At 46.8% G+C, this 26,037-nt stretch overlaps 1 protein-coding gene across 7 annotated transcripts in view; it reads left to right on the top strand.

Moving 5' to 3' along the window:
- Nucleotides 1-26,037, top strand: part of EVC (EvC ciliary complex subunit 1) — an 84,072-nt gene that overhangs the window by 15,685 nt on the left and 42,350 nt on the right. For all 7 annotated transcript variants that reach the window (XR_009048815.1, XM_057706232.1, XM_057706234.1 and 4 more), the window contains 6 exons: nt 708-792; nt 11,657-11,755; nt 14,411-14,548; nt 17,384-17,542; nt 22,167-22,383; nt 24,145-24,293. Coding sequence is in view for 6 of the 7 variants with exons in the window: in XM_057706232.1 (XP_057562215.1) it covers nt 708-792; nt 11,657-11,755; nt 14,411-14,548; nt 17,384-17,542; nt 22,167-22,383; nt 24,145-24,293 (847 nt within the window). In the remaining variant the exon portion in view is untranslated. The remainder of the gene's footprint in view (nt 1-707; nt 793-11,656; nt 11,756-14,410; nt 14,549-17,383; nt 17,543-22,166; nt 22,384-24,144; nt 24,294-26,037) is intronic.

Genomic DNA, 26,037 nt, shown 5'->3' with positions numbered 1-26,037 from the left:
GGGCTGTGGAAAGAGTGGGCTCAGAACCCTGAGCTTGGTGTTGACCCTGAAGGTGGCCCCGAAAAGGAAGGACTTCACTGAATTGCAGCTTTCTTGGCTCCCCTGCCTGGCTGGGAAGGGATGTTTCTGAGCATTTGGACGAAGAGGATTGCAACCATTCGGGTGGAAGTGTAGTCATATAAAATGCATTTGTTTATGTAGGAGAAAAGGTCAAATGCCTTTATCTTTATGCAGTTACTTATCTGTCCTTGTGACCACGTGACCGCTACTTGATTTCTCTGACCCTTGATTTCCTGAGTCAGTTTCCTCATCTGTAAAATGGGTGTGAGAATGTGTACATGATGGCAGAGAGGAAGGATGACACATGACACTAGATATGAAATTGCCGGGGGACGGGCACCAGAGGTGGGAGGGAGTGCTCTTTTTCATTTCTCTCACCTTCCATCTCTTTCTGTGTTCTGTCTTTGGGGTCTTGGGCAGCTGTTTCTTCTGGTCACAAGTGGGTTTCAGGTAGCTCATTCGATTCTTCCTTATACACCTGGGGTGGCTGTGTGCAATCTCTGCACGCCACAGAATTTAAAACTGGAGTCAGGATGCACTGTGCCTTATCCTGAGCAGGGATGTTCTGATAACTCAGTAACCTCACCAACTCCCGCCCCACTTCAAATACTCTGAAAGTCTCTTCTGTTTCTCTTTGGATTTTTCAGTGTGGACCTTGACTTGTGTATCTACAACCTTCACTTAAAAGACCTGCTACATCTGGACGCAGCGCTGAGGCAGGAGAAGCACATGGTAGGTGGAGAGCTCAGGAGCTGGGAGACAGGCTCTCCGTGTGCATGGAGTCCCAGAGACCCTCGGGAAGTGGATATTGGTGACAGTGGAGCCGCCACAAGGGGAAGGGAGAGCTGGGTTAGGCATCCAACCACGAAAGGGAAAAGCAATTCGTGCCTGCAGATGGGGTACAGGATTTACTTTACCCAGAGCCACTGGGGTTAAGCAGAAAGCTGGGTACCTACTCTCTGGGCGCACCTCCTGATGGAGTCAGAGACCAAAGGGAACAGGCTTTTCAGAAGAATGATAGTACCGATCACAAGATTTATGAGCACTGACTTTATTGAGTGCTTACTATGTACTAGGCCCTGGGGGTGTTACACAGGTAGTTATTTTAAAGCTCACACAGGGGCTTCCCTGGTGGTGCAGTGGTTAAGGATCCACCTACCAGTGCAGGGAACACGGGTTCGATCCCTGGTCCGGGAAGATCCCACAAGCCACGGAGCAACTAATCCCATGTGCCACAACTACTGAGCCCGTGAGCCACAACTATTGAGCCCGTGTGCCACAACTACTGAAGCCTGCACGCCTAGAACCAATGCTCTGCAACAAGAGAAGCCATTGCAATGAGAAACCCTCACACTGCAATGAAGAGTAAACCCTGCTCACCGCAACTAGAGAAAGCCCGCACACAGCAACAAAGACCCAACGCAGCCAAAAATAAATAAATAAATAAATAAATAATAAAATAAATCTTTAAAAAATAAAAATAAAAAAAATAAAACTCACGCAACCCAGCGAGATGGGTGCCATCATGATGTCCACTTTATGGATGGGAAAACTGAGGCACAGAGTGGCGACTGGCCCTAAGTCAAGGCTGAGATGGGAAGTTGAGTACCTTTCTATGGGTGTGCATTCTCTGAGTGAAGGAAGGAGAAATCAGAGCCACGGCCAACAGGAAACAAGATTTGTCCCTGCCAGATGCACTTGGATCCACACTGGATGCAGGTTACAGAAAGTCAGAGGGAGGAGTCCCCCTGTGGCGACAAAACCCCCATGGGGTTAGCCAGGCAGCAAGGCCCCTGGGGTTAAATAGAGGAATTCTTTCTCCTTGAGACACATCCTCTGAATTACTCAGTGATGGAGGAGACCTGCAGAGAGAAGGGAGGAGAGAGAAGGCCTGCTGGGAAGAGAAAGGGAGGGATAGGACAGAGAGACAGACACACAGATATGCCCACAGGTGCTTTGCTGTAAACTGGAGAAACAAAAGAATATTAAGTTGAGGATGCAACAGAAAGACACTTTGCTCTCTGTGAGCAGAACGGGTCTCATGAACAGGTGCCAGTATTTGAAACCGTAAATCATCCTAGGATTCCAGAAATCCAGCCTGTTCCTGCAGCCCCACAGGGTCCCCTGCAGAGGCCCATGGCCAGGAGGCACCAGCCCACCTGCACCTGCAGCCTGATTTCATTCGGCCACACCTGGTCCTGCTTGGGGGCAGGTGGCCCTGGTGATTTTCTCAAAGGCTGTGCTCTCTGGAGGGTGATTGTTTCTGTGCTCAGAGCCCCATCCAGCCGGTGAGTGATGTGGTCCTGGCCGACCTCAGCCCCGGAGCAGCCAGCGAATACCCACAGGGAAGCAGCCTGCTGTCATGGAGAGAGCATTCACCGTCACTCATCTGTGGGCAGCCTCCCTGCCTAGCCTCCCCCGGACACAGTACCCGGGACAGCCCCTGCCTTTCTGGAGCCCACTGTTCAGGGGAGAGATGACAGTCAACAGACTGCACAAAATGCACAGAGGCAAAAAGTATGACAAAACAAATGACAGAGTACCGTGAGAGCGTGTAGGCTTCAGGGAGGTGCTCAGGCTTCCCTGGAGGGAGACACTTAAGCTGGAACCTAGGGAAGTTCCAGGAGCACCCAATTAGGAGTCAGAAACTTGGGTTCTAGTCTACCCTTTGACACTTATGAGCTGTGTGACTTTGTGTGTCATTTCCCCCCTCTGGGCCACTTTAGGAAAGGTGTGAAAATAATATACTTCCAGATTTCACTCTGTGGAATTACTAGGAAGTCAAGTTGTCGTATTTTGAACAGTCTCTGTGGGCAAAGCCCTGGGCTCTGTTGGGCTATGTAATCAGTATCATCACGGTATCATTTATGAAGCACCGATACTCTGCCAGGCTAAACACTTTATATGTCTGATCTCACTGAAACCTCCGTGCTGTTCCACTCACAAGGAACCTGAGGCTCAGAGAGGTTGAGTCAGTTGCCCAAGATCAAACAGCTTGTAAGTTGCAGTCAGAACCCAAATGAGGTTTGTCTGAGTGCAAGCTCTGTGTATCCTCAGGGCCCAGAACAGTGCCCTGCATATAGTAGGTACTCAATAGAAATGTGTCCGGCTGATGCCGTTACCACCCTGGGAGAGCTGCTTTCTAAGCATGGCCTTCCATTCTCTGCAGGGCATGTTTTCATCATGTGCAGGACCTAGAGAAACATGGGGAACACAGACTGCAGACTTTAAATTTCATTTCTCTGGTAGGGATCCATCCTCACAGGTCAGGGTTCAGAAGTGACTCGACCAGACGTGACCACCACACAGCCCAGAAACTTAGAGCTCTTTAGTGGCCCTTGAGGAGGAAGACAGTGGTGCTGGCGTTGTCTAGGAGGAAGTTGTAACCTTTAGAAGCAGAATGGCAGAGATGAAAATAGATCAGGGAGTGTGGGAGGGGGGTGGCTAGTATCAGAGCAGCACAAGTCTAGGGGATCTCTCCTGTGCTGGAAGAGTCTCTGTCTTGATTGTGGCAGTGGTTATAGGAATCTATACGTGGGATAAAATTGCACAGAACCCCACACACACATACACACACAAATGAGTGCATGTACAAGTGGGTGAAAACTGGGTAAGGTCCATAGTTAACTGCATTGGACCTATGTCCATTTTCAGGTTTGATATTGTACCACAATGATGTAAGATGGCACCCCTGGGGGCAAAGCACCCAGAACTCTGTACTGTTTTTGCACCTTCCTTTAAGTCCATAATTATTCCAAATTAAACAGTTTTTAAAATTAAAAGGAATGGGACAAGACCTATAAACATTACTGATTTAGTTTTGGAGTCAAAAGAAAATAGATTTGAGATTAAGATCTTGAGAAAAGAATGTTAATTTACGTAGCCTCAGACTTCAGCGGGTGGACAGTCAGGACAACTTTTGTGTTTTTCAAGCTTATTAGCATTGGCAAGCATAATGAAGGTTGGTGGAGAGTTCTGGATTCTGTCCCTCGTGGATGTCCCTTGTGACATGAGGCCGATTGTCCAGATTTCTCAACAGAGAGTTCCTCATCTGTAAAATGGTGGAGATTGTACCAACCTCCTGCTGCGATAATCACAGAAGAGTGTTTAACAAACCTTAAAAGACAGGTCGCAAACTATGGCCCTTGGGCCAATCTGGTCACACCTGTTTTTTTACGCGTCACCTGTGGCTGTCTTCATGCTGTAACAGCAGAATTCAGTAGTTGCAAAAGAGATAGTATGGCCTGCAAACCCTAAAATATTTACTTTGTAGACATTTGGAGAAAAGCCTTTGCTCACCCCTACATTTAAAAATGCCTTACCACAGGGGCAGTCCAAGATGATGGTGTAGGAAGATCCTGTTATCACCTCCTCCCACATACACACTGAATCTATAGCTACATATGGAATAGATCCCCCTGAGAAAGACCTAAAAACTAGTGAACATTTCCTTCATGACTAGCAGTCTTGGCATACCCTCAACCACTGGCACCCATCAAGAATAAATTAGGCTGCTTATACCATCACAAGGGTTTGGGAGACAGCCATGAGCTAGGGCAAGGTTGAAAGATAAAGTTCATCTTTTACAAGGCCACTTCTTCAAGACTGGGAGAGGAAGCTGTTTTGCCTAATACATAGAAACAAACACAGTCAAGCAAAATGAGGAAACAGAGCAATATGTTCCAAACAAAAGAACAAGATAAAAACCTCAGGAAAAAAGTCTTAATGAAAAGGAGATAAGTAACTGACCTGATTAAAGAGTTCAAATAATGATCATAAAACAGTCATCAAACTTGGGAGAAGAGTGGGTGAACCTAGTGAGGACTTCGACAAAGAGATAGAAAATATAAGTACCAAACACAGAGCCAAAGGATACAATAACTGAACTGAAAAATACACTAGAGGGGTTCAACAGTAGACTAGGTGAAGCAGAAGAAGAAATCAGTGATGTAGAAGATAGGGCACCCAAACAGAACAGCAAAAGCAAATTTTAAAAAGTGAAGATAGCTTAAGGGACCTATGGGACAATATCACATGAAATAATGTGTGCAATACTAGCGGTCCCAAAAGGACAAGGGAGAGAGAAAGGGGCAGGAAAGATATTTGAAGAAATGATGGCTGAAAACTCTGCTAACCAGGGGAAGGAAACAGACATCCAGGTCCAGGAAGCCCAGAGTTCCGGAAAAGATGAACCCAAAAAGATCCACACCAAGATACATTAAAATTAAAAAGTGAGAAGTTAAAGAGAGAATCTTTTTTTTTTATAAATTTATTTATTTATTTTATTGGCTGTGTTGGGTCTTTTTTGCTGTGCACGGGCTTTCTTTAGTTGTGGTGAGTGGGGGCTACTCTTCATTGTAGTGCACAGGCTTCTCATTGCTGTGGCTTCTCTTGTTGTGGAGCACGGGCTCTAGGTGCGTGGGTTTCAGTAGTTGCAGCACATGGGCTCAATAGTTGTGGCTCACAGGCTCTAAAGCACAGGCTCAATAGTTATGGCGCATGGGCTTAGTTGCTCCACGGCATGTGGGATCTTCCTGGAGCAGGGATTGAACCCGTGTCCCCTGCATTGGCAGGCAGATTCTTAACCACTGTGCCACCTAGGAAGCCCAAAGAGAGAATCTTAAAGCAACAAGATTAAAAAAGAACTTGTTAATTACAAGGAAACCCTTGTAAGACTATAAGCAGATTCTTCAGCAGAAGATTTGCAGGCCAGAAAGGAATGGCATGATATATTTAAACTGCTAAAAGGAAAAAAAAACTTCCAATTAAAAATACTCTACCCAGCAGAGTTATTATTTAGAATTGGAGAGATAAAGGGTTTTCCAGACAAGCCAAAGTTAAAGGAGATCACCACTAAACCAACCTTACAAGAATTGTTAAAGGGACTTCTTTAAGCTGAGAAGAAAGAGCATTAATTAGTAACAAGAAAACATACAAAAGTAAAAATCTTACTACTAAAGGTAATTATATAGTAAAGGCAGCAAATTAATCACTTACAAAATTGGTATGAAGGTTAAAAGACAAAGTAGTAAAAACATAGCTACAATAATTACAGAAACACAAAAAGATGTAAGATGTGACCTCAAAAGCATAACTTGTGTGCCAGGAGCAGAGGGTAGATGGGAAATGTAGAGTTTTAGATTGCACTCAAACTTAATTTGCTGTCAACTTAAAATAGACTGCCATATATATATTATATATATAATATGACCATCATGGCAACTACAAGGCAAAAACCTATATTAGATACACAAAAGATGGTAAGAAAAGAATCTAAGCAAAACACTAAAGAAAGTCGTCAAACCGCAAGGGAAGAGAGCAAGACTAAAAGAAAGGAACAGGGACTTCCCTGTTGGCACAGTGGTTAAGAATCCGCCTGCCAATGCAGGGAACATGGATTCTATCACTGGTCCAGGAAGATCCCACATGCCACAGAGCAATTAAGCCTGTGTGCTGCAACTACTGAGCCTGTGCTCTAGAGCCCATGAGCCACAACTGTTGAGTCCATGTGTCACAACTACTGATGCCCACACACCTGGAACCCATGCTCCACAAGAGAAGCCACTGCACTGAGAAGCCCATACACAGCAACGAAGAGTAGCCCCTGCTCACTGCAACTAGAGAAAGCCCACGTGCATCAATGAAGACCCAATGCAGCAAATAAATAAATATTTTTTAAATGAATAAATAAAAGAAAGGAACAGAAAGTAACAACAAAACAGCCAGGAAACAGTTAGCAAAATGGAAATAAGTACATACCTATCAATAATTACTTTAAATGTAAAAGGACTAAATTCTTTCATTAAAAGACACAGAGTGACTGAATGGATTAAAACAAAACAAAAGACCCAGCTATATACTGCCTACAAGAGACTCATTAAAGATATATGTACATAAGTACACACAAAGACTGAAGGTGAAGGCATAGAAAAAGATGTTTCATGCAAATGGAAAACTAAGGAAAGCTGGTATAGCTATACTTATATCAAAAAAAGTAGACTTTAAAATAAAGACTGTAATAAAAGACAAAGAGGGGGATTATATAATGATAAAGGGGTCAGTGCAACAAGAGGATATAACATTTGTAAATATTTATGCATCCAGTATAGGGGCAACTAAACATCTACAGCAAATGTTAACGGATCTAAAGGGAGAAATTGACAGCAATACAGTTATAGCAGAGGGATTTAATATCCCACTTACATCAATGCATAGATCATCGAGACAGGAAGTCAATGAAGAAACATCAACCTTAAAGAACACATTAGACCACATAGTCTTAATATATATAAACAGAATATTTCATCCAAAAGCAGCAGCACACACATTCCTCTCAAGTGCACATGAAACATTCTCCAGATATGTTAAGTCACAGAAGTCCCAATAAATTTAAGACCAAAATCATATCGAGTCTTTTCCAACCACAATGGTATGAAACTAGAAATCAGTTACAGACATACCTTGGAGATACTGTGGGTTCGGTTCCAGATGACTGCATTGAAGCGAACATCATGATAAAGTGAGTCACGTGAACTTTTGGTTTCCCAGTGCATGTGAAAGTTATATTTACACTATATTATAGTCTATTAAGTGTGCCTAAGAGAACAATGTACAAACCATAATTTAAAATACTTTGTTGTTTAAATGTCCTAATCATTATCTGAGCCTGTAGCAAATTGTAATCTTTTTGCTGGTGAAAGTTTTGAAATATTGCAAGAATTACCAAAATGTTACACAGAGACACAAAGTGAGAAAATGCTGTTGGAAAAATACTGTTGATAGACTTGCTCAACACATGGTTGCTACAAATCTTCAATTTGTAAAAACTGAAATATCTGCAAAATGCAATAAAGCACAGTTCAATAAAATGAGGGATACCTGTACAGGAGGAAAATTGGAAAAATCACAAATATGTGAATATTAAACAATGTGCTACTGAACAACCAATGGGTCAATGAAGAAATCAAAGGAGAAATCAAAAAATATCTTGAGGGACTTCCCTGGTGGTGCAGTGGTTAGGAATCCACCTGCCAATGCAGGGGACATGGGTTTGAGCCCTGGTCTGGGAAGATCCCACATGCTGTGGAGCAACTAAGCCTGAGCCACAACTACTGAGCCCATAGGCCACAATTACTAAAGACCACGTGTCTAGAGCCTGTGCTCTGCAACAAGAGAAGCCACCGCACTGAGAGGCCCGCACACCTCAACAAAGAGTAGCCCCTACTCACCACAACTAGAGAAAGCCCTCGCACAGCAACAAAGACCCAAAGCAGCCAACAATTAAAATATGTATCCCCCCCCAAAAAAAAATACCTCAAGACAAATAAAAGTGGAAATATAATTTACCAAAATCTATGGGATACAGCAAAAGCAGTTCCTAGAGGGAAGTTCATAGCCATACAGGCCTACCGTAAAAAGAAAAAGAAGAAAAATCTCATATAAACAATCCAATTTTATGCCTAAAGAAACTAGAAAAGGAAGAAAAAGTGAAACCTAAAGTTAGTAGAAGAAAGGAAAATAAAGACTAGAGCAGAAATAAATAGAGACAAAAAATAAATAAAACATAGAAAAGATCAATGAAACAATAGCTGGTTCTTTGAAAAGATGAACAGAATTGACAAACTTTTAGCTAGGTTCACCAAGAAAAGAATGGGCTTAAATAAATAAAATCTGAAATGAAAGAGCAGTCACAACTGATACCACAGAAATACAAGGGATCATAAGAGAGTACTGTGAACAATTATGTGCCAAGGATTGGACAGCCTAGAAGAAATGGATAAATTCCTAGAAACATAGAATCTTCCAAGATGGAATCATGAAAAGAGAAAATCTGAATAAATCGATTACTAGTAAGAGGATTGAATCACAATGCAAAATCCTCCTGACAAACAAGTCTGGGACCAGACAGCTTCACTGGTAAATTCTACCAAACAAAGATTTAATATCTATCTTTCTCAAACTCTCCCCAGAAATTCGAGAGTAGGGAGTGCTTCCAAACTCATTTCACTAGGCTAGATTTCCCTGATACCAAGACCAGACAAGGATGCCAGAGAAAGAAAGAAAGAGAGAGAGAGAGAGAGAGAGAGAGAGAGAGAGAGAGAGAGAAAAGAAAGAAAGAAAGAAAGAAAGAAAGAAAGAAAGAAAGAAAGAAAGAAAAGAAAGAAAGAAAGAAAGAAAGAAAGAAAGAAAGAAAGAGGAAATTATAGACCAATATCTCAGATAAACACAGACACAAAAATCCTCAACAAAATATTAGCAAGCCAAATTCAGCAACACATTAAAAGGATCATAACCATAAAGTGGGATTTATTCCAGGAATGCAAGAGTGGTTCAACATCCACAAATCAATCAACATGAAACACCATATTAACAGAATAAAAGATAGAAATCATATCATCTCAAAGCAGAAAAAGCATTTAACAAAATTCAACATGCATTTATGATAAAAACTCCCAACAAAGTAGGTATAGAGAGAATTACCTCAACATAATGAAGTTCACATATGACAAACCTGCAACTAACATCATACTCAATGGTGAGAAGCTGAAAGCTTTCCCTCTAGGATCAGGAGCAATACAAGGATGCCCACTCTTACCACGTTTATTCAACATAATATTGGAATTCATATCCAGAGAAGCTAGGCGAGAAAAAGAAATACAGGCATCCAAAATGGAAAGGAAGAAGTAAAGCTGTCACTATTTTTCGAAGATGTGATTTTATACATAGAAAAGACTGGACAAAAAACTGTTAGAACTAATAAATTCAGTAAAGTTATAGGATACAATGTACAAAAATCTGTTGTGTTTCTATACATTAAAAACAAACTATCAGAAAGAGGAATTAAGAAAACAATCCAATTTACAATTTAATCAAAAAAAATAAAATACCTAGGAGTAAATTTAACCAAGGAGGTGAAAGACTTGTACACTGATAACTTGACATTGATGAAAAAAATCAAAGGAGACACAAATAAATGGAAAGATAGTCCACGCTCATGGATTGAAAGAATTAGTATTGTAAAAATGTCTGTATTACCCAAACTAATGTACAGATTCAATGCAATCCCTATCAAGATCTGAATGGCATGTTTCAAATAGAACAAACAATCCTAAAATTTGTATGAACCCAGAAGACCACAAATAGCCAAAGCAATCTTGAGAAAGAAGAACAAAGTTGGTTATGTCAATTATTACTCAAAAAAAAAAAGCACCTTACTACACAAATATGTCTGACTGACCTTTGACAGTGGTGCAAATGCAGTTCAGTGGAGGAATGATAAGATTTTCATGAAATCATGCAGTTGGACATCCGTTAGCAAACAAAATGAACCTCAAGCTAAACTCATACCTCCTATAAAAATTAACTCAAAATGGGTCATGTACTTAAATGTAAAATATAAAACTATGAATCTTTTAGAAAAAAAGAGGGAAAATCTTTGGGGTCTAAGGAAAGAGTTCTTAGATTAACACCAAAAATGTGACCCATAAAAGGGAAAACTAATAAATTGAAACTCATCAGAATAAAAAACTTCTGCTCTGCAAAAAATCTTATTAAGAGGATGAAAAGACTGAGACAATATTTTGGAAACCACATTCTAAGAAAGGACTAGTACCTAGAATAAATAAGGAACTCTCAAACCTTGATAGAACTAAGTAAAAAATCCGATTGGAAAATGGCAGAAGACATGAAAAGATATTTCAGCAAAAAGAATATGCAGCCGGCAAGTAAACACACACAAAAGCACAGGAAAAGATGTTCAACATCATTAAGCCATTAGGGAAATGCAAATTAAAACCACATGAGATATGACGAGACACCTATGAGAAGGACTAAAATAAAAATAGCAACACCACCAAATGCTGGTGAGGATGTAATGAAACTGGATCACTCATACCTTGCTGGTGGGAATATGAAATGGCACTCTGGAAAACGGGCGATTTCTCATAAAACTAAATATACAATTACAAGAAGACCCAGAAATTGCACTCTCGGACATTCATCCCAGAGACACATATGTTCACTCAAAAACCTATATGTGAATGTTCATAGCAGCTTTATTCATGATAACCCCAAACTGGAAATTCTCAGGTGTCCTGCAATAGGTGAGTGATTAAACAGATTGTGGAGACAGCACCCTTGGACTTACCAGGGTGTCCCTGCCTATGGCGGACCCTTCTTGGTTTAGAGGACATGTACATCCATTGAGACAGGGGGCTGGAGTGGATGACTTTACACATCCCAGTTCCATACAACCATCCATCTGATTCTTTACACAAAGAAGCAATCCCTGCCTTGCCTTATCTGTTTTCTTGACTCTTGGAAATGGGGAAAGTGGGTGCCACCCACAAAGTAGGCTCCTTATAAATATGTGCAGAAGAAATGAAGCATTTTTCTTTAGAAGCTTCACGAAAATGCAATCCATTATAGGCCATTGTCATGATTTTTAATCTGAGGTATTTTCTAGAGCAGGGGCAGGGGGCAGGGGGTTGGGGGGTAGGGGCGGAGGGGAAGAGAGAAAGAGGGGGGTAGGAGAGAAAGGAAGGAGATACCACTGTTTAAATCTTTCTCTTTGTTATGTTTCCCTTTTTGGCAATAGATGTTTATTCAGATTTTTAAAATGTGCCTCCTTGACCTTCTTCCTAAAAAGAAAAATGATGATGAATTATACCAGAAGATTCTTTCAAAACAAGAAAATGTAAGTCTTCAACCTATATTTCAAAGTAACTTAAAAATAGTTTATTACAACATATAAAGCATAATATTATAGGAAAACATTTTTTATGTATAAAATAGCTTATTACAATATATACTTTTCAGCACAATATAATGATATATAAAAGTATAGATATAAACATAAAAATAACAATGTATTATTAAAATGTGGGAAAATATTGGAAGTAGAAAAAAAGAGAATGTTGGTCATATCCACTACTCAAAGAGAACCACTACTGATGTTATTTCCTGTATGAATGCGGGATATTTTAAAATATGTAGTTTGTTTATTGGTTATAACTTCATACTGCTGCATTCTTCTCTCTTCAGTCTTTTATACAAACTTTATATTGTTTTATGTGCAGCAAAATGAGTCAGGGCTTGGAGTCACAGTGGTGGAGATTGATATCCTGGTTCTGTCTTTCACAAACTCTCAGCATCCTAGGTACTTCCTTTGTGCAATGGGGTAATAATTCCTGTCCTGTGGGATTATAGAAATGAGAAGAAAATGTGTATGAAGCACCTAGCAATGTAACAACTAGACCCTGAATATACGAGGCTGCCAGCATTCCCATTCCCACCACCGCCACCACCACCACCACCACCACCATGGTCATCCATATCATTGCCGTCACCACCGCCGTCTTTCTTATTGCCATCACTGTCATAACCGTTCTTATTATGGCTGTCACCACTGTTATCATTACCTCCATCATCATTCTCATCCTCCGCGTCACCACCGCCACATTTCATCATCGCCACCATCATTCTTATTACAGCCATTGCCGGCATCATCCTCATCTGCATCGCTGTCCTCATCTGCATGACCATGACCACCACCACCTCCACCATTGTCCTCGTCTCCCCACTCGTACCACCACTGCCTTCATCTGCATTATCATATCATTGTCAGAGTCCTCGTTGCTCCCGTCACCCCCATTATCTCTATCATGGTTGCTGTTATCATGCTTATCACTGTCAGCATGAGATCTGGGGGACTAGGAAGAGGGAGTGTTTCCTCCTCACTCCTCTGGATTCCAAGGGGGAGGATTCATCTCTACATCCCTGGGAGAAGGCAGCACATCTTCATTTCTCTTAACACCGTTGTCAGCATCCTCAGCACCACCCCTACCATGATCATCACTATTGGGCGATGCCCACCGTGCTTTACACACATTGTTTCATCTTCACAGCAGCCCTGTGAGTGACCGTCATTATTTCCGTTTACAGCTGAGGAAGTTGAGGCTCAGTGAGTTTAAACGACTCTCCAATGACAAAAATAATGATAATGGTGGCGATACTCGTAATTATACTAGTAATGAGACAATGTCGTATGGAAAGAATAAGAGCTTTGGTGCCTGCAGGCCTGGGATCAAATCCTACCTCTGCCACTCACAGAGCATCTTAATTGTGATAGTGACTACCGTTCAGTGGATGTAGTTTGGCCAAGGGCGTTAAATTTGTACTTTCCTATAACGTTGACAACAGCCTCAGAACATCTAGATGAGGATGACAAGAGCCCAGAAATGGCGGCTGCTTTGGACAGAAGCAGCATAGTGCATATGCCGTTGGAAGAGTGGGGCTCTGGAGTCAATGGGCCTAAGGGGCCTAGCCTAGCACACCACTTCCTACTGGGGGACTTTGAACAAAATATCTCAGCTTCCCATAGATAAGTTTCCTCATCTGGAAAAGAACCCTCATTTCTCTTGTAGAGATGCTCTGAGATTAGAAGTTACATATGGCTTCCACTTGAATAGTCAATAGCAGTTTTCCTAGTGAACTTGGACCCACCAGTGTTGATTGCATGTCAGTGAACACAGACAGGTCTAGAGAAAACAGAACTGCCACCCACACTCCAGGTTGGGGTTTGAAGGACTGCATACATAGGTTCCCCTTTTCCTTCTAAGTTCTGAATTGATGAAGAGAAAGCATTGGGGAGACAAATATAGAAATGTCAGCTTTGTAACTGAGAGGGGCCAGCTTGGAGGACATGGCTTAGATGCAGAGCAATCATGGCTTCCTAACACTGAATCCTGGGATTAGCTAAGTTTCTTACTGGCAAAGCTGGGCCACCTCAGGCCTTGCCACACAGAATAGGGACCTTTACTGCCCAGCTTACTGTGGGCTGAGGCCACACCAGAGCAGTGGCCTCCCCTGAATGGTCCATCCCAAAGAGGAAGAAGCTGGACAAGCTAGGGGCAGTGATCACTTCCTGCTTTTGAACCACCAATCAAATACATATCACTTCCTCCCTGGGGTGTACTAAGTAATCCTTCCCCATGGAAACCAGAGGAGTGGGGAGGAAACATTCCACCCCAGCATCCCAGAAGTCATGACATGTTCCTAGACTTCATAAAGATAAGAAGATACTATTTCACTGTTTTGAAAATATGGCCTATTTTGAGGGGAAAGGGGAAAGACTATAGAAGAAAATATAAACTCTATTATTCCTGAGGCTCTATGTTTACTGAGAACAATAGATTTTTGTCATCAGTCCTTCAGGAGGAAAACACCCAAAGCATTTAATTATGGTTAAGACATATGATAATATGGTAAAAAATAAAAGCATTTCTTCTCTAGAATTTAAGATGCATTGGATTTTCTCTATATATGCCTTTTTTTCTCTCTCTCTCTCCAGGATTTGGAGGAATTAGAAAAGAGACTTCAGATCAAACTGTCCAATACGGAGATGTTGGGTGCTGGGGACTCTGAATACATCACCCTGGCGGATGTAGAAAAGAAGGAGAGAGAATATTCTGAGCAGCTAATAGCTAATGTATGTGATGGGTTTTCTTTCCCATATAAAAAGCTTGGTTTCTGGGACAGTTCATTTGGCAAGATTAAAAACATGGTACCTAGAAGCATGTTTAATACTTGAATTCCCTGCCGTGTTCTGCCCTGGAGCCAGGGATCCAGTTTGTGAAGTTAAGGGACAGAGAAAGTATAATTAAGGGGCCAAGATTTACTGAAGAAGTCTTTTTTTTTTTCCTTTAATGAATTCTCCTTGTTTAAATTTTAGATTGATCTTTTTATCATTCAAAGCAAAGATCGCTCTCACCCTCTGTGTCATCACCGCCCTGTGGGTTAGAGCAGATGCCAGCTGTTCACTTCTCAAACTCCAGGCATCACTCATAAAAGCATGTTTTAAACTCTAGGGAGGATGGCTTCCCTCAAACTCTCTTTGTCTCTTTGAGGTTCTACTACCTGCTGTTCGTGTATTACCAATTAAACAAATATTTTCTTGGCACCCAGGTGTTGTGCTGGACACTGGGAATTCAAAATGAACTTAGACCCAGCCCTGCCAGAGAGATGCTCAGGCCAGTCTGGTGGGGGGACTGACAGGTGAGCGGATGAGGACGTTGTGGGTTATAAGTGCCACGATAGATGGAAATATGGGAAGACTGAGGACCGTGGGGAGAGAAGTTCATTTTACCCCAGGGTTATGAAGGTCTTCGTAGAAGAAAGGGCCATCAGGAGGCTTTGGGGGAGAAGTGTGGATGGATGGGTGGGCAGAGGAGGGAGCCAGGGCTAGCAAGCAGGCCACGCAGGATGAAGCCAGAGGTCTTCCCTGAGGGTTTTCATCTCGAGCCAAGGAGATGGGAGTCACTGAAGCAGCAGAGGGTGGCTTGGCCCCATTCTGTTTTAGAAGGACTGCGCAGGCTGCTGTGTGGAGGATTGTTAGGGGCTGTGGGGGCTAATCCAGTAGGAATTTCATGAAAGCAATTGCAGTGGGGATAGAGAGGTACAAAGTGGGGGAGCTGATAGGGTGGTGTCTAAGGAGGTGGTGATGGGAAGAAGAGGGTACAGAGGGTCAGGTCTATGGAAATAAGGGCCCCAGAATGGGAACACGTTGGGAGGGAAGATAGTGAGTGTGGCTTGACATCTTGAGTTGGAGATGCCTGGAGATGGAAAGTCTCTGGTAAGCTCAGGTAGGAGCACATGGAGGGCAAGGATGTTCTTGGGATGAGATGGCTGAGGGAGGGTGCTCAGCCCAGGTTCTGGTGGTGCACGGACTCCCCAAAGCAGTGGAATATCTTGTCCGTGTCTGCCACATTTCAGGCAGAGAATTGATAGTTCTCATAAGATTCTCTAAAGTACTGGCATCCTCCAATAATGGAGATGTGTCTTGTCGAGGGGTGTGTGTAGAGGGGGTAAAGGAAGGAGCCTCATGCCAAATCTGGGATCCTGCAGCATCGAAGGAGCAGGCGTCAAGGAGAATCAAGACAAGAAGCAGAGTGTGGACCTTGAAGAACTAGGAGAAAGTCATGTCATGGATGTTAAGGGAATCACGAGTTTTTCAGAAGAACGGGGTGGGCATCCTGGTTGCCTGGGGTGGAAAGAGAAGAGGCAAAGCTGCTTGGACGTAGAACTCTGTTTCCGTGTGTGCAGGAATTCATGGATGATAGCTCACATTCTTGAATAGCAGTTGGAAAGGACGTCATCTGGTGGAGCGAGACGGGCAAGAGCAGGGTGTGAACGTGAGGGAGGAGGTGGCCGGGACAGATAAAGGGTTTTCTGAGCTGCCACAAGGCCCTTGAGATGGGAGACCAGACTTTCGAACAGGTGCCAATTCGTACAGGTGTGGGTTTTCTCCTGGCCATGCTCAGCCCCTGAGAGATGGCTGGCTGGATTAACTCAGAGTTTCAGGTCACCATCTGTCTCCACCTTTAGCCATAGCAACGAGATCAGTATGAGCTTCTGTTGCCACTAAACCCTGACCCCTCCCATACCCTGCCCAGCAGGAAATATCTGTCTCAGCATCTGAGAGGTGGAGCCAAGATGGAGCAAATCACAGCTGTGGGACTTGAAGGGACCTGAATCAAATCTGCCTCTCCCTCTGCCTCTTGTTGCCTCTGTGACCCTTAAGTGACCTGACTTGCTGAGCCTATTCCTTGTCCTTTCGATACATATTTTATCTAGAAATAAAATGTGTGAGGCACGGAGCCTGCCTTATAACTTGAATGCCATAAAGACAAGTTGTTAGGACTATGGGCGTCATTGTTCTTGGAGCTCTGGGAGGCCGCGGTGACAAAAATCCAGCCCTCAACTTTCTAAACCACTTGGCGATTCCCTACTCTGCTCCTGATGAGATGGTGGGGAAAGGAAAAAGATTTGAAAGCAAAATGTTCTTATGGCCATCATCGTCTCTGTCATATTGTTCTTGTAGGACAATAATTAATATTTAAATGGCCATTCATACTTTTACTTCCAGGATGCATTTAAGCCCTTTTAAAGATCTGGAAGCTTCCAGGAGCGCACTGTCGAATTTCATGAACCCCGCCGCCCCGCCACTGTGCCAGGCGGCAGTCATAATCTGTTTGAGGCTTTCAGCTGTTTAAGCTGGGGGGTTTCATTGTGCTTGCGTTCCTTATCAGCAGTGTGTTGGTGTTTGCTGAAAAGCCACCTTGAAACTGACTGGCACCTGCAAAGAGGAACCGCTGGAGAATGTGATTGTTGCAGAGATAACTGTCTCCGACCTGTAGAATTATTTAGAATCTCCGCTTGTGATAAGGGGTGAATAGTAATGCCCAAGCCTGAACCAGATAGCTTTATAGTTTTCTTGAATAAGTTTTCTCCCCGCCCCCTCTTGCTTCTCCTTCTCATTTCACAGATGGAAGCCTTCTGGAAACAGATGGAAAGCATCCAGCACTTGCTGGTGGACCAGTTTAAGTGTTCCAGCTCCAAAGCCCGACAGCTCTTGATGACTCTGACAGAAAGACTGATCGCAGCTGAAGGGCTGCTGCAGGATGCTCAGGATTCACAGGCTCTGGTACTACTGGAGGGGCCGGGGAGGCAACGTGATATTCAAACTAGAGATGTGGGATCCGGAGGCTGGGAGTGCTGTAGGCGTCATTAAGTTCTACACCTGCAGATTGTAGGAGGGGATGTAGAGGCCAGAGAAAAGCAGTGCATCCATCCATCTGTCCATCCATCGGTCTGTCAGTCATTTATCTGTCCGTCCGTCCATCCACCCATTCCATTAAGTGGAGAGGCTGTCCAGCTCTGTGTCACTATAGCATAGAGCACTGGTTCTCAATCCTGGCTGCACGTTGAAATTATCTGAGGAGGTTTAAATAGTACTGATGCTTGGGTCCAAGGTGGGTCCCTATCCCAGAGATTCTGACTTAGTCTGGATTATTTAAGGTTCCAGGTGACCGCAGTGATCATCATAGTTGATGCCCACTGGTGTGGACGGAGCTTCGGTTAGCTTTCCTGATGGCCCCATGTGTCACCTAGGGGGCTTAAAATAATGCCCGTGTCCTGGGCCTCTTGCACAGAGATCCAATCTGATTGGCCTGCAGTGCAGGTCCTGGCATTGCTGTTTTTAAAACTCACCAAATGTTTCTGATGTAAAGCTGGGAATACAAACCACAGATGCAGAGAAATCCACAAATCCAAATGCGGCTTTGAATCTAAGCTTAGTCACTTGAAGCTGTGTGATTTTGAAGAGGTGACTTAACCCCTCTGAGCATCAATTACTGTACTTATAAAAAGTCGGTCCCAGGAGTTGCTGCAGGTAGGGCCCGGGGAAATGCTCAGTGACCCACAACACCCTAGTCACGTGGGGTTTTTCTCTGGCAGTTTCGGTCTAGCCCTGCTTTGCGCAAAGCCCAGGGCACTACCCACCCATTTCCCCTTCCTCTGACCTTGAGAACTGAATTTCATTTCAGACCCATGCACCCACCCAGGTCACACCTGAGTCAGAAACCTGCAGTGGCCACCCTGCCCTCAGCTCAGAGACTCAGTTCCTCAGACCGGAGGAGAAGGCCCAGCTGAACCGAGCGGTCCCTGTTGCTTCTGCACAAACCGCTCTGCTCCTCAAAGTGTGGTCCGCAGACCAGCTCCCCCAGCATTGCCTGAGAGCTGGTTAGAAATGCAGAATCTCTTCCCCGCTCCTGAATCGGGATCTCCATTTTAACAAACGCCCAGGTGCACACAGCTGTTCGAGAACTTTCTATGCTTTTGCTTATCACGTACACATATAGATTCCTTTCCCTCCTGGGCACTGCTGAAAGACAGCCACACAGATATTTCGTTCCTGAAGAGCAGAGCCAGCTAAGCTGTTGCAGAAATCGGTCCGTCGGGAAACCAAGCACCACACTCGGAGGGTTAGACAACTCAGGTTTATTAAGCTGGCAGCACCAGACAAGCTAATGCTCCAAAGTTCTGGGTCCCGAACTCAGGGTGAGCTTTACCTTCATAGTGCACATGTTTACAGAGCATGGAAGTTTCCAAACAGAAACTTACAAGAGCAGGTGCAGAACATTCCATTTTTTAGCAAAATATCTTAAAGTTACACTGAATTGTTAGGTCATCCAGTTTTTCTATTTTTCTCGGAGCAGTAAGCATATTTCACAAAAGCAAAACAAGCATGGAGTTTTTAGCTGAGTGTAAGTTTCTAACTTTCCTCTTCAAAGCAACTCACCTGGGACCCCCATGCTGTCTAATGACATCACTCAGCCTGTGCCCCAAGCTTCCCGTTTTGCCGTCCAAGCCCCTTTGAACTGGATTTTAATTTGATAAGGTGCCGATACGAATGCTTTTCAAAGGAGAAAGACCTTTTTCCTTTTATTCTTTTTCTTTGTACTTAATTATTATTCCATGAGCAGGATATTGATGCAGAAAAAAAATGTATCCTTAGCTGACTCTGGCCCCAGTATTAGCCAGTAACTTCCAACTAGGAAGAAGGAAAAGAATTTTCTTTAGATTATCAGTAGGCCCTCCCTTCAGTCAACATTTCAGGAGCATCTGCCCATGTGCAACATCCTGTTATGGAAACAGTGTTGCAGAGTCGAGCTAGAAACCTGAGCTCAACCCACAGTTGCCTCTTATTAGCTGTGTAACCTTGGACAGGTTATTTAACCTCTCTGTGACTCAGTTTCATCATCTGTAAAATGGGAATCTGAATAGCATCCGCTCTGAGAGTATTAGAAAGTGGACAACACGTAAGGCCTTTAGACTAGAGCCTGGCCCAGGGAAAGTACTCAGTATGTGTTAGCAGGCCAGTGTCAGCGGGCAAAATAGACATAAACAAATCATTGCAATGATGTGTGGAAAGAGCTACAATCTGTGTACAGAAAGTACAGAAGAGGGATGGTTGGCTCTGCCTGCATCCTATGTACTGAGGAAAAAAAAAATGTAGCTTCTATATGTCTGAGTATGTTATTGATAAACTTCAGAAGAATTTAAGTTCTCAGGCTGGCATCTGAGCAGTCTGGCCTTGGCAGTCAGAATGTCTCACGTGGAGTCGCTGAATATCAGAACTGGAGGAGCCCTGGAAAGGACCCCAGAGGTCATCAGAATCAGTTTCTAGGGATGTTCGAGAGAAAGGGGATGCCAGGAGAGTTGTGGGGACCTGCTGTAGATTATTATGACAACAGTTTGCATTCACGAGCACCTACTCTCTTCTGGCCGCTATTTTAAGTGCTTTGTGTATTTTAACTTATTTAATGCTCACATCCACTCTGTAAATCAGGTGTAAGCGAGGAAACTGTGCCCAAGGCCATGCAGCTCTGGAGCCAAGTTTGAGCCCAGGCATATTTGAGGACTGGCTGTGCTCTCAGAGCCAGCAGTGGCCCCCTCGCCTCCCATGCAAGTCCCTTTGCTCCTCCCAGGTTCTGTCTGATGCCTCTCTGCTTATGCTCACCCTCTCCACTCCTGTCTTTCCTTGAATATAGATCCAGAGGTTGCGCTGTCACCACCCAGCCGGGTCACCTGACCGTGATGTCAGAGGTGGCTGCTCTGGGCGTTTAGTGCTGCCCCGGACTCCTCCAGCCTGGCTGGACCCCTTGCCACCCCCACCAGCACTGAGCGCTTATCCTTTTGCGCCCTCTAGTGGTCATGGGCCAGCTGACAGCTGTCGGGCTTAGTCCACAGAGAGGAAGGTTCAGAGCCACTGTCCCTGGGCTATTTGGGTGGCCTTCCAGAATAAACCTCAGTGCTCTTGTGCGTAACTGGGGGATCACTGTCCTTGCCCTGTCCATATGTTGTTCAAACACAGACCAATGCAGCTCAGCAAACAGTGAGGCGCAGGGCTGAGTGGCAGGTGGTACAGGTATAGCCCTTGCCTCAAGGGCTCTCAGTCCAGCCTGGGACTGTCCCTAGGATTATACAGAGGTACAGAAGGAGCAGAGCCGGGAGTAGGGGGCCGTGGGGGTGGGGAAGGTCACCCAGCACGTAAGGATGAGTAGGACCTGGCCAGGCAGGGGAGTGAGAGGAGGCCAGGAGGTTGATCCTGGTGGAGGCCCCGCATGTGCAAAGGCCAGGTGTGCCGGGCAGCCAGGAGCAAGGAAGCGAGGAAGCGTGTGGCACGAGGCTGCAGACTCAGTTGGGCTGGTCCTGAAGGGCCTCGTGCACCGTGCCCAGGAGCTTAGATTTGGTTTGAAGGCAGTGACTGCAGGGTTTGGGCCCTGGGATGACAGAGCCATGTTTGCACCTCAGAAAGGCGCCCTGTCTGCCATGTGGGGCGGAACACAGGGGGCAGGTGGGAGGCTGGGAGAGCAAGGACGGACCTGGGCAGTAGCCCAGGGCGGAAGTGACCAGAGCCTGAGCTGGACGAGGCTCTGGGCCAGCGAGAAGGAGGTGGAGCAGAGGGATGTGAAGGAGGCGGAGTGCAGGCGTGGCGGGGAAGAAGGGCTGAGGCTGAGTCAGGCTGCCTTGCCTGGGGGAATGGGGGGCCACCCCTAGGTGGGAACGGTGTTCTGGGACACAGGGCCTGCAGCTTTAAGGCGATGCATGAGCTCGCATTCTACAAGGTTCCTTGAGCAGCTGCTCTCTGAGACATGAGGACAAGAGATGCAGACCTGCAGGGTCCCTCTCTGCCTCTGGTGGACATTTCCTGTGTGGGGGAGGCGTCTTGTGTGAGAGTTGTGTTCTAAGTGAAGGACAGCGAGGTAGGGCAGGCGGGCCTGTTCCAGCGGCTGGGGTCACCCTCCAGGTCAGTCTCACCTGGAATATCTCTCTAATCCTCAGCACTCAGGTTCCCCCGGAGGCTCGAAAGCCAGGAAGTCCTGGGAGCTTTATTGTCTCTCCTGGCCTTTCACCTCCAGGACTGTGATGGGGGAGGATGACGATGGGAAAGGTGGACTTTCCTCGTTGGTCGTGTGCATGTACCGAATTCCTCCGAGAAGAGTGCGCCCTCTGTCGTCCACTCACCGTGTACCTAGCGCTTTCCATGTGTTATGCAGTGGCGGCCTCACCATGTCCCCACTAGGGACCATTTTGTCCCCATCTGAGGTGCAGACACAAGAAGCTCAGGAGAGCGACTTCATCTGTGCTCTGTTCACAGGGAGGTGGGGGCCCCAGCACAGAGCCCGTGGCCGTTCACGGCCCCTCGTGGCCAAGCGCGGACCCTGGGCGTTCCAGCCTGTTGTCCCCTGTGTTTCTCTTCTTAGGACACCCTGGAGAGGACAATGGGGCGAGCACACATGGCCAAAACGATTGAGTTCTTGAAGCTGCAGGTCCAGGAGGAGACCAAGTGCCGCCTGGCCGCCATCTCCCGCAGCCTGGAGCTGCTGAGCGTGGAGGGGAAGCTGTCCGGGCGGCAGAAGGAGGAGCTGCTGACCCAGCGGCACAAGGCATTCTGGGAGGAGGCGGAGCGCTTCAGCAGCGGTGAGCGCGGGCCGGGCATCTGGGCCCCTGTGCTGTGTGGAGCGGGGCCAGGGCCGGTGGCGGCACCTGCACGTGTCAGGAGCAGCACCCGTGAGACGAGCGCAGGCTGCCATCCCAGGTCACCTCCTAGGTCCCGGATTGCCTGCTCACCAGGGATTCGGGCTGGCAGAGAAGCACCGGCACATGCGGAGGGCAGAGGAGGTGGGAATGCCCAGAAGCCCTGCACGTGTCACGGGGCCCGGCTCAGCTGCAGGTGGGCGGGGGTGGGCAGGGGTCAGTCACGTGGGGCAGGCATGGGAACCCGGCGTGGCTGTCTCCCACATGTGCCGCTGCTCCTGGGACCAACCCTGGGAGAAGGGCAGGTCAGGGCTCAAGACATCACGGGCATCTGGGACTTAGTCCAGGTCACGCCACTGGTGGCTGGGATGGAATGGGATGGTGAAGCAGCCCCCCAGGTGGGGCTCTGTTGGACTTGGACAAGATGGTGGAGACAAGGAGACAGTCAGAGGTGGAGGGAGGACCTAGGCAGAGGGAGGACTCTGGTCTCTCCTGGACACCTGGACACACTCTTCTTTGCTGCTGGAGGCTTAAACAGATTCTCAGGTCAAACCTAAGGAAGGGCGCCTGCACTAGGACAAGTGCAGAAGGAGGTGTGACATGTGTGTGTGGCAGGGGTGGGGAGTGAGATGCTGAAACCAATGTTTCCAAGGACTGCAGACCCCTCGTGCCCGACCCTCACTTGCCTCAACAGCCACTTCCCTCAACATCTGCCCCAAAACCCAAGTGAACAGAATCTGGCCAACCTCTTCATCAGCTCTACTCCCAGGAGCCTGCTCTGGGGTCTGACACTGCCATGCCCCCTCTTCCCCCTCCCCCTCCTCCTCCTCCTTCCCCTGCACCACCACCACCACCCCAGCACTCATCTAGCCTAATTCCTTCTCTTTCTGCCTTTCTCGTCTTCCCTGGACCATGAGCATCTTGAGAGCTGGGCTGGGTCCTGTTCACCTGTAGACCCCCGTTCCTGGCCCTGTACTCGACACGCTGCTGGGGCCGAATGACCTCGGTGGGCTGAGGGGTTGTTTTAGACCCCGCTCCTCTCTCCCCAAGTTCACCTTCGCCCACCACAGGGGGCCTTGCCCTTGGGTTCACCCTCCTCCTCTTCTGCTGATCTAATAACGCACCCTGGCAGTGTTTGCATCTCGACTCCAGTCTGAAACATCGCTGTCTTCCTGAAAACGCAGGCTCTCTGTATCCTCTGTCACCTGTCCTTCCCTGTGCCACTTACCCCTCCCTCACGCCCTTTTCTCCAGGAAAACGCCCCTTTGTTTATTTCCTGGTCAGCTTGGCCAGCTGCCCTGCACAGTAGCTAATAAAGCTTCTAAGGGACTTCCCTGGCAGTCCGGTGGTTAAGACTCTGTGCTCCCAATGCAGGGGGCACAGGTTCGATCCCTGATCGGAGAACTAAGATTCCACATGATGTGCTCGGCCAAAAAATTTATATATGTGTGGGTATATATATATATATAAAGCTTTTTAGGGCCCTGGGGGGAGTGGAGGGCCCCTTCAAATGCTGGGGGGCTTTGAGGGGTCAAGGGCTCCTAACACCAGCCTTTTGGAAGCACATACGCCTGAAAGATAAAACGAAAACAAAAATGAGACTTGCCCCAGAGTTTCTGACCCTCCATGTGCTGGCAGAAGCAGCCAGTGGAGGTTTTGCCAGGAGAGCAACCTGCGATGTCTCTTGCTTTATTTCAATTTCAGAGTTTGTGCAGCGAGGCAAAGACCTGGTCAAGGCCTCGCTGGTTCGCCAAGCGGAGGGGGCGGCAAGGCTCGCGCTGGCCCAGCGAGAGGAACAGAGGACCTTCCTGGCTGCGTCGCATCAGGCTGGCCACCCCGCGGAGTTCCTCCAGGTGACCGCTGTCCCCGGGAGCCACGTGGGTTGAGCCGGTGGGGGTGGTAGGGGGTGGGTGGTACTTAGTCCCCATAACTGTGCTCAGGAAGCTGGAAGTTTTGGCCTCCAGCAGACAAGAGGTCTTGCCTCGCCTCCCATGTGACCCTAGCTAGCTCCCTTGAGCTCTCTGTGCCTTGCTTCCTTGTCTGTAAGCCAGTGACTCGAGCAGCACCACCCCCACTGGGGTGATGGAAAGATGATGGGAGGGGCTGTGGAGAGGGCTTCGCACACATGGCGCAGGGCAGGGGCCCAATCTGCAGTGGAGACCAGCGTGCAATGTCCCCAGACGGGAAGGCATGTCCCGGGTGTAAGGCAGGCTCTCACACGGGGATGGGGCCCCTCGCTGGGTCAGGTGGCAAGTCAGGGGAGGACCCTGCATGTGGGGCTGAGTGGGCAGGACCAGGGAGGTGGCCAAGCTAGACAACGCTCGTGGTCTTGACTGGGAAAAAGGCAAGGAAGCCGGCTGGAGGGCAGGAAGCAAGATGTCACTCTGCTCGAGCGTTGACAAATGAGGCAGCGCCAGCACAGGCTGGAAGGACCAGGGCTTGCAGTTCTCAGAAAGAGAGGAGAACTCTGCCTTGGTGTTTCCTTGTTGGTGGAGGTGGGGCAGGATGGGGAGGGGCTGCTTGTCCGTGGCCGTCCCCCAGGGTTGTTAAGCATTTGGGTGCTGGGGCAGCAGGACCTGGGTTTGGACGCTGACTCTGCAGCTGTGTCTGAGTGACCTTGCTCATCCTCTGGCTTCCTCATCTGTGCAATGGGAATAATAGCACCCACCTCGTGGGCTTGTTAGGACTCAGCCAGACCAAGTAAGGGACCCCCACGACCGGCCTGTTACTCCGGGGTCTGTCTGCTATGCGCTAGCATTTGCTTGTTGCAGCTCTGCCAGGGGGATGGCGGGACTGTGGCTGGGTCCAGGCTCAGCCCAGAGCACAGACACAGGCTCTCCTTGGGGGCCAGCATGGTGGCAGCGGCTGCACCCCAGTGAGAAGCCCGCAGGGGGAGCCTCCAGAACAAAGGAGAGCTCTTTGCATCCTTGGGTCCCTGATCCAATGCCCTTCCCCACCCACAGAGCCTCCTCCCAGGGCCCACGCCTGGGGTTTCTGGGGTTTGTCATAAAGTGGGGTAGGGGCCTGTTTCTGTCTTTAAGACGATCCATTTGAAATGACAGTGAGAAGGTGTGATTATTCAGCAATTTGTTCCTCTGAGATTTCTGGGTCCCTCTCTCTGACGTCACATTGTTCAGGGCACGACCTGAGTGTGGGGATGTGACAGCATCAGGTCTGCAGCCCAGGACCTCAGCGCAGCCAGGACCGCGCAAGCTGGCGCTCAGGAGACGTGGGAGCAAGGAGGGGAGGGTTGAGCGCGTGCATGAGGGAACGAAGGAATGACTGAATGAACAAATGAACCAATGAATGAATGGATGGGTGGAAGAACAAAGGAACACATAACTGGGTGAATGAATGAATGAAGAACCAAAGACTGGATGAATGAAGAAACGAAGGGACGGATGAATGAACACGTGAATGGGTGGATGGATGGATGGATGATGGACACAACAGAACAAATAATTGAATGAATGAACAAACAACGAAAAGTGATTGAATGAACACGAAACTGACAAAAGGGCGCAGACTTTGGCACCAAGCCCAGCCCCTCCCTCCCTAGTCCCTGCCCCGCCCTCTCTGCGCCCCTCGGCTCTGCCC

The sequence above is a fragment of the Hippopotamus amphibius genome, chromosome 13 (assembly GCF_030028045.1).
Source record: "Hippopotamus amphibius kiboko isolate mHipAmp2 chromosome 13, mHipAmp2.hap2, whole genome shotgun sequence".
Classification (NCBI taxonomy): Eukaryota; Metazoa; Chordata; class Mammalia; order Artiodactyla; family Hippopotamidae; genus Hippopotamus; species Hippopotamus amphibius.
Note: the sequence above shows the minus strand (reverse complement) of the source record. Positions and strands in the feature narration are given on the sequence as shown.